At 51.0% G+C, this 8,238-nt stretch overlaps 1 protein-coding gene and 1 long non-coding RNA gene across 8 annotated transcripts in view; one reads left to right on the top strand and one right to left on the bottom strand.

Moving 5' to 3' along the window:
• The window catches only part of Nr3c2 (nuclear receptor subfamily 3 group C member 2), a 317,705-nt gene extending 313,634 nt beyond the window's left edge, over positions 1–4,071 (bottom strand). For 2 of the 7 annotated variants that reach the window (XM_038312972.2, XM_038312970.2), the window contains exon 1: positions 3,304–4,071. Coding sequence is in view for 1 of the 7 variants with exons in the window: in XM_038312967.1 (XP_038168895.1) it covers positions 1,021–1,118 (98 nt within the window). In the remaining 6 variants the exon portion in view is untranslated. Of the gene's footprint in view, positions 1–1,020; positions 1,235–1,931; positions 2,040–3,303 lie in introns of those variants that run through there. The other 5 variants (XM_038312973.2, XM_038312967.1, XM_038312968.2 and 2 more) reach the window with 5 other exon arrangements.
• Positions 1,593–3,015, top strand: LOC119802081. Its single transcript, XR_005283346.1, has 2 exons — positions 1,593–1,873; positions 2,633–3,015. It is a non-coding gene; the product is annotated as an uncharacterized LOC119802081 (long non-coding RNA).
• Positions 4,072–8,238: the final 4,167 nt, after the last annotated feature.

The raw sequence follows: 8,238 nt of genomic DNA on the forward strand, positions 1-8,238 counted from the left end.
AACCAGTTAGAACTAAGCATACCTGACTTCTGTTCACTGGCCTGACCAACTGAGCCACATTAGCTTTCCAATTATTCTTTTAAACAAAACTACCTCTTCCACAAAGGAGAAAGTTCCACTTTAGTCCCCCCCTCCGCCCCGCAACACAAACTTCTCTCCGAAAGTATTTCCATAGTAGTGTGTCATGTCAAACGTGAAATAAAAGCTTCAAGGGAGGACCACACGGATGGAGAATGCTGTTATCATTGCTATGTAAATATCACCAATAACAGCACTTCGAGAATGAGGACCCGAAATGTTAAGGAGCCATTAAAATTCGGCGATCTTAATAACTCGTCTGCTAACAAAAGTTTTTCGAACTACGTTATAATAAATAAATAACGCAGATGGTATGATAAAGCATTATGATTTAAACCTTGTCTTTTTAAAATGCAGCAGGAAAAGCCATGCATCTAAAATCCATCTGGCCAGGGATGCCATCAAAAGCAGCTTCATCCCTTTTCCGTCCCTGCCCTGACAATCCCCTAGAGTTTTCCCAATATGAAGGAACGGGAAACGCAAGATTTTCCAGACCCTTTTATACAAGATCTATGGGGATCTGGCTTTTTCAACTGCCCTATCGGCTACACCTCCCACCCAGATTGAGGTGCTTCCGCAATTGATAAATGAAAGAAACATTATTCAAATGTCTTTTAAAATTTGCAAGAGGAAAACGATCTGAAATTCATTTGCGGGGAAAGGGGAGGTGGCAGACCTCCCACTGCCAAAGGCAGTTAAAAGCCGCTCTTTAGAGGGCATTTATCCAAAGTGGCCAAACTTTCCCAAAATAGTCCTCAGCCGGCCGGGGTGGGGGGAGGCGGGGGGGGGGGTGGAAAACCAAAACAAAACAACAAGCACACAGCACATACTGACTGTGCCTCCGGATTACGCAGCGGCTTCTCCTTGCAAAGTGCAAGCCACCCTTGCCAGGGCCGCACGCCGGGCAGGACCGGAGGCGCCCCACTGCGCACCCCTACACACCTGCCTCGGCCGGGGTCGTCTTCTCGCCTTCTACCTGTTGCAGCGCTTGACACCGCCACGACACCCCTGCTGCGGAGCCCCCCTACATCCAACCACATCCAGGCCAGAGAGTGCCGCTCTCCCTGCAGAGGGAAAGCCGGAGGCAGAAGCGCTGGCGCCCAGGTGACTTGCACCGGCTTCCTCTGAGCAGCCTGAAGTTGGCTCTCTTCTCCCGGGCCCAATGACACCCTGGGTGCGCAGGAGCTAAGGGGAGGGGTCAGGGGCAGGGCCAGGGCTAGCAAAAGAGGGAGGGAACGAACGCACGGGAGGGAGCGGGCAAAAGCCGGGAGGGGGGGTGGGCCAGCTGGAAGGCCGGTCCTTTTAAAAGCGGGTCACATGTCCAGAAAGTTCAGGTCGCTGTCCCGCCCGCCGGAACCATTTCCATTGGCCAAGGGGGAAACAAGGCTCCACGCTGTGCGGGCCAGGCGTGCTTCTCATTGGGCAATCGGGGCTGTCAGTCACCAGGCGGGCGACATGACTGATACAAAGTTGCTGCGACACAGCCTGGACTCCGCAGCTTCCTTAAAGCCGCAGAGGCAGTAGGTTGTCCGGGTTCGCGGAGGTGGCCACGATCCGGAGCACCCCTGCGCATGATGCCCTTTAGCCCATATCTCTCCCTTGCCCCAAACTTGCTCTCACCTACCCAAGTGTCCCCCGGGGGGACCACAGGCAATCCGGAGAGAAAGGGAAACTGTGGTGACGCCGTAGCAGCCTAGCTGGTGTGCCCTCGCGCCCTCCACCTGCAGCGCCAGGTGAGCCGCAGAGACTCACACCCGACGCCACCCTCGGCGTCGGCAAGCCCAAGACAACTCAGGTGGGCTTTCCCGGGACCCCTAACGCTCTTCTCCCCACCCCCTTCAGGTCTAAGTTACCTCCCCCGCAGAGCAGCCTTAGTCTCCGCTGTCGAGAGCCAGAGGATCACGTTCCCAGCCGATTTCAGTTTCCTTGTTTTAACCGTGCAGGAAAAGCGGGTGCTTTCGGTGCAGCCAAACCCCTTTAAACACAGCCTTCCTCCCACCCCACCCCCTGCCAAAAAAAAAAAAAAAGTGCCAGGGTCAAGAGCTGAGGCGCCTGATAATTTTGTTACTGTACTTACTACTTTAGTACTGGATTTTTCCACTAGTTCAAAATGCAAGAAAGCTTACTATCGAGGATATGCGCTTTATAATATGTGGAAGGGGTGCACATAATTGGGGCAGGCTTATTGGAGGAAGGGAAAGCACTAAACTGTTTTCTAACGATGGCTTGCGCGAGAAAAATTTTGACTTCCCTTCGCCCCCACTCGGATTTTCCTCCCGCCCACCCAAACACTGCACTTGCTAAACCGAAAGATGGGCTCCTTAACTTTAATTCTAAAGACTTTTAGACTGGTGTGAGGCTCGGCTTTGGACTCCCCTGCTGGCTTGGAGTCAGCACCAGTGACGTACACACCTAAATCTGGTCCCCTGGCCCTTGGCGACCCACAGGCCTCAGGCGGCAGCTGTGCAGCTTCGGGCTCACCCTTGCTCCTGGCGAGCCAAGGCTCGGGAGGAGGAGGGCTGCTAGTGCCCTAAGGCCCCTCCTTTTCTTACAGTTAGTTAAGCCTCAGGATCCCGGATCCTTAAACAAGGGAGACTGGAACTCTCAGCCACTCCTGCAGGACACTCCCCAGAGGCGTGGGGGACTGCAGCGGAGGCCACTAGCTGATCAGACTCCGAACTCCGGTGCCCAGCAGTCGCCTGCGCTGAGTTAGCCCTGGAGCCCCTACCCATATGAATCCCCGCCGAGTGTCCCAACTTTCCCGCGAGGATAGCTGTCACGCGACATCTATTGCGCCCGGGGCCGCGCGCGGGTGGCGAGCTGGAGCGAGGGAAGTCCCGGACCCGGCGGCCCGGGCTCGCCAAGCAGCAGCGGCTGCAGCTCAGCCAGGGTGACAGAACTATTCATCATTAAAGAAATGGACGCGTCTCCTTTTTACTAAGTTTTTACCTCCCTTAAGGAAGGCTGGTCTTGCCCTGGATCGAAGCTCCTTGCAAAATCTAGGTTAGAACCGCGCGGAGTAGCGGCTGAGCTCTCACGCCAGTCGCCCTGTACCCTTGTCCCGCGCGGGCCAGGCAGTCACCTGGCCTCCTGCCGGCAACCCACCTCGGTACGCCGACCCGCGTCCTCTCCCCTCTGCGCTGGCCTGGCTACCCCGGGGCCACCCCTGTGCTCCCAGGCCCCCTCCCGCCACTGTCGGCGCAAAGTGACAGTCTCTGCACTCACCTTTTCTAGGACATGATAGGGAGACTGGGGCGGGGGAGGGGGCAGCGAGACTCCCGCCGCCTCCGCCGCTGTTGCAGCCACCAGCAAGTCCAATACCAGCTGATCTGCGATGAGGATGGAGAGGGTAGCAATCCTGGCAGTCGCCCTACTGACGGTGGGTAGAGCAATAGAGCGACAGTGAAGTTATCCTGCTGGAGGCAGCGAGCCGGTGGCACCTAATCGCGCCGAGGGGGTTGCGAGCACCCGCCGGCCCCCAGCAGGGCAGCCGGGCCTGGGGCCGGCGGGTCTCAGGGGCTGCTGGTTCACCCCGCGGTGACTGCGGAGGTTCCGGGAACCCGCCAGTCCCGCGGTTAGATTCCGCGCCCGCAGCGGAGAAGCGCGACTCTCCGCGCCCCTTCCTTGGGCTGGGGTGGCCGGTGACAGCTCAGGCGACAGAGCGTGTTGTGTGTGTGTGTGTGCGTGTGTGTGTGTGTGTGTGTGTGTGTGTGTGTGTGCGTGCGTGCGTGTGCGTGTGTGTGTGTTTGTGGGGGCAGCCGCCCGGGGAGAACCCCCGGAGCTGGGGCCCCTTCCCCGGGTCACACCCTCACTAGCAGTACGAGGCAGCCTAGCGTCCAGCCAACCGCTGGTGGAAGACAGGGTGCTGGTGGCGGTCGCTGGAACCCCAGTCACTGACAGCAAGGAGGCCAAGGGAAAACGGAACCCCAGTGCACGCACCCTGTACTCCCCTCCTCCCGGGTCCACAAAGTCGGCCTTGACCTGGCGCCTGGCTTCAGGTGCAGGTGCCACCGTAAAGGGAGCAGAGGGCTGGAGGACCACGAACGCGCCAGGAGGGAAAAGTTTCTTTCCTAAGCCTCCGCTGCCCACCCGGTGAGACAGCTCTTGGGTAGCTGCCCCACCCCCACCGTGGGGGGGGGACGCCTTGGAGCGCCGGGGTGTCTGCGCACCAGGGCGTGTGGAGAGCGACCGCCACCGATCCCGCGCTCTGACAGCGGCCACTGGGCGCTTCGGGCCTAGGAAGGGACCAGCCGCGACAGCCCTCCCCCGCAGCGCGCCCCCGTGCCACCCCGCGCGCCCCCGCGCCCTCGCGCCCGCCCGGGCAGACACCTACGCAGCTGCGAAAGTGAAAGGCGGGCTCCCTGGCCAGGCGGCGCGGCGCGCGGGCACGCGGCGCGGGGAGAGGATTGAGCCCCGAGCTACCCTCCTAGGATTCTCCTGTTCCCCGCGCGTCTTGGAGCTCAGGGCTTCTTATTCTCCAGCCTCACACCCCAAGACACACTGGTCACCCCAGCATAGTGTGTATGCGCGCGCTCGTTTTCATGCGCACTCGCGGGTCTGAGAGATACCCTACGCTCCAGACTTCTCCACAGCGCCGTTACACACGCCCCTAGGTGGAAGTCTGCTGGAAGGGGAGACTTGAGTCACTAGCAGAAAGGCTCACCTACTAGCTTGTTTTTAAGGACTGAATTAAGCAAACCCAGGACTTGACCACACATCCCCTTCTCTGGTTTGACATTTCTTCTAAGGTTTTCTAAACCCTCTGTAGCCCCCACCCCCATTTCCTCCTAAATAGGAGTGAAAGTTGCTGATCCCCAGTAAAAGCGGTACTATCCTGTTAAAATAATTCCTGCCTTTCTCTAACCCCACTCACATAGTCCAGTATCAAGTTTTGTTGCTCCGCCACGTATTGTGTTGACACTCCCAGTTCTTCTGTGGCTCAAGGTGGCATTTTGGCCTGCTGCAAAACAAACTTTTCCTGTTTTGTAAAAGTGGTTTCTAGGTTAAGATGTTTGGAATCATGACTTGGGTGAGATCAAGAAAACTGTTTAAATAATTTATAATAAAATGTAACTTTTTCTTAAACGAACTTTAAAAAGGACAATTTAGAAGAATCCTGATGCTGACGAACTGACTGGAAACACCTTGAGAATAAGATGGGTCAACACTGATGCGTTGGTTAAATGAGCAGAAAGATGCACAGAGGTGCCATGGAGCAGACGCCTATGCAGTATCATAATGGAAGAACCAAATTGCCAGCGCACAAGCGTCGTTTCCAACCAACTTCTTTGCATGTTTGAGATTTTTCGTAGTAAAACACTGGAAGAAGAGGAGCCGCCCTTTAAGATAGCTAGGAATGTACATCCTGTTGGCAAGGTTGACAGGTTAGGCTTGGATGATTCCGGTTCCGTTCTTCCTTGCTCCCACCACTACTCTGCTCAACACTTTCAAATACAGACAACGTGATCAAAGTATGGCATAAAATGAGCTTAAAATAGCTGTCACATTGTAGAAATTTAGGAGATTTCCCCCCATGGTTGATTGGTTTTGAGGCAGGATTTCCATGTGTAGCTCTGGCTGTCCGGAAGCTCACTCGGTACACCAGTCTGGCCTCCAACTCAGAGACCTGCCTGCCTCTGCCTCCCAAGTGCTTGGAGTAAAGGTGTGCGCAGTCACAGCCCGGCATCCTCCTATGTTTTGATTTAGCCACTTCGAAAATTTTTATCTGCTCTGCCTGAAAGGTTGTCTGATATTAAAACCTAAATTTTTTGATATACTCTTTTAAAAACATTTTCATGCCAAAATAGAGGGTCTGGGATCTCTGTATGCCCCTAGGTGCCAGTTCCTCTTATTACTGACATGGATATTTAGAGGGTCTTGCAATTACCCATAGGTGAAGTTTTCCTTTTTTTTTTAATTTTTATCTGAGTATTAAGTTTCTCTTGCATAATCTCCCTTTGCTGGCTCTGAGATGGCAACAGCCCTGGAGTTGAGTGCTATACCTCCTGGTGAAGGGACAATAGGCAGGTGGTACTGCTTTTGATGGGATCGCCCTATCAGTGCTGGCTCTGAGGGACCCCAGGAGTGAAGGAGAACATAGGACTTTAGGATGTTAGCGTGCGCTCTCATTACATGTCTATCAGCCAAGAGTCCTGTCTGCCTTCCTTTGCATCTAGCAATGGCATTGCTTTAGAAAAACTCTCTCTCAACCAAGGTTGTCCTTCACACCCTTTTAAATAAGCAGTTTTGTTCTTTGCGAAAAAATGGAGAATTAAATTTCTTTTCAAAAAGAGATTATGAAATTAAGAAATGGACAACCCCAGAGAACTATGAGCCCATTTCCTATATAGCTACGGAATGTCTTAAAGCTGCAAGCAGCCTCAGACATCACTCAACACATTCACAGGCTGAACCTCAGGACACCGCCCTCCCTATCCCATTAGTGTCAAACTCCCTGAGGTTTGTTACAGTGAAGTGCACGACTCAGCGTTTGCAATTTACATGTGTGACATCACATCCTCTATTATGTAATTTTAGAAACAAAGCCTAATATCTAAGTTTGTGTTGGAAAAAATTCTCCCCAGCCCTGTTTTAGCTTGAGGAGAGCTGCCCTTTAGGTCCCTGTTTCCAGCCCCACTTCTCCCGTTGTCCCTGAGAATGATTCATAAACTGGAAAATTTTCTCTGACCACAAAGTGAGCATATCTTTCTTAAGTCTTTATTTGCTAACAAGAAAGTGAAGACCATATAGCTTATTTGCATTAAATAGTGTTTTTTGTTTGTTTGTTTGTTTTAGTTTTGGAGACCAAGGTTTCTCTGTGCAGCTCTGGCCATCTGAGCCTCTAATTCAGTGAGCCACCTGCCTCTTTTTTTTTTTTTTTTTTTTTACTTTTTTTAAAAATAAAGGCTAAAGCATTAGTTATAGTTAACTCCATTAATAAGCCTACCCATGTTAGGGCTGTTTACTTATTTAAGCTTTTCTCTTTTCCATCTCTTACCAGCTGTTGGAAAGAGTTAAGAAAGACAGGGTGAGTCAGAGAAGTGGGGAGGGTGTCAGGGAGAGAAGATGAACAGGACAACAATATAAGATCAAACTTCTTTGTTTATTGCAAAGCACACGTTACAGCTTACAAACATTGCAAGCAAAGAAGGAAGTGGACTAGAAGATAAATACTGAACATACTAAGGATTTTGCTGACATCCAAAATTGCCCAAACTCAATTTTCTACAGTGTTTGGAATATTTGTTTCAGCTTTCATTATTCACTAATTTAAACAGTTAATTAGGAATTTGTTTACTGATTGAGTTATCTGTCTACCTTTATCCTATTTGCAGGCAGTTTAAATAGAAAATTCACAAACTTATTATATTTCTATGGCCAAATTTTGGGATGGAAGAGCACCAAACAGCACACACATCACGATTAGTATGCCGTATTATTAGAAGCAAATCAGATTTCATTTGGCCCACACTGAGGTTCTAAATTTAGACATAATGTACAGTGGTTGAAATGGGGGAGGAACTTGAATGGTATATTTTAATAAAATAGGGACGTTTTCAATTTTTTCTCTTTTCTCATGCATTCTTGGTGCAGTGGAGGAAATTCAGCACCTTTAAATAACTGTGCTAATCTTACATAAATAACCACATGGTTGTGTGCTCATTAGAAAACCGGGCTATTTTTCTGGTATAATGCTCAGGAGCAGCACACACACACACACACACACACACGCTACACTCATAGAACTACATATACAGACATGCACACGCACACTCATACATATACAATTACACATACACATACCACACACAGGAGCATACACACATACACACACAAATACACATTGCACACACCACACATGAACATACTACATACCACACACAGGAACATACACACATACACATGCCCACACAACTACACAATACAACACACACACACGAACATACACACACAAATACCACACACACATGCACACAGGAGCATATGCAAATACACATATACACATAAACACAAATACACACTACATTCACATATATACACACTCACAAAACATACATACCCCACACACTACATACATATATACTTACAAAGCATACATACACACAGATATATATACATAAACACACACCACACACATACATACACACGCATATATGAACA

The sequence above is a fragment of the Arvicola amphibius genome, chromosome 15 (genome assembly GCF_903992535.2).
Source record: "Arvicola amphibius chromosome 15, mArvAmp1.2, whole genome shotgun sequence".
Taxonomy (NCBI): Eukaryota; Metazoa; Chordata; class Mammalia; order Rodentia; family Cricetidae; genus Arvicola; species Arvicola amphibius.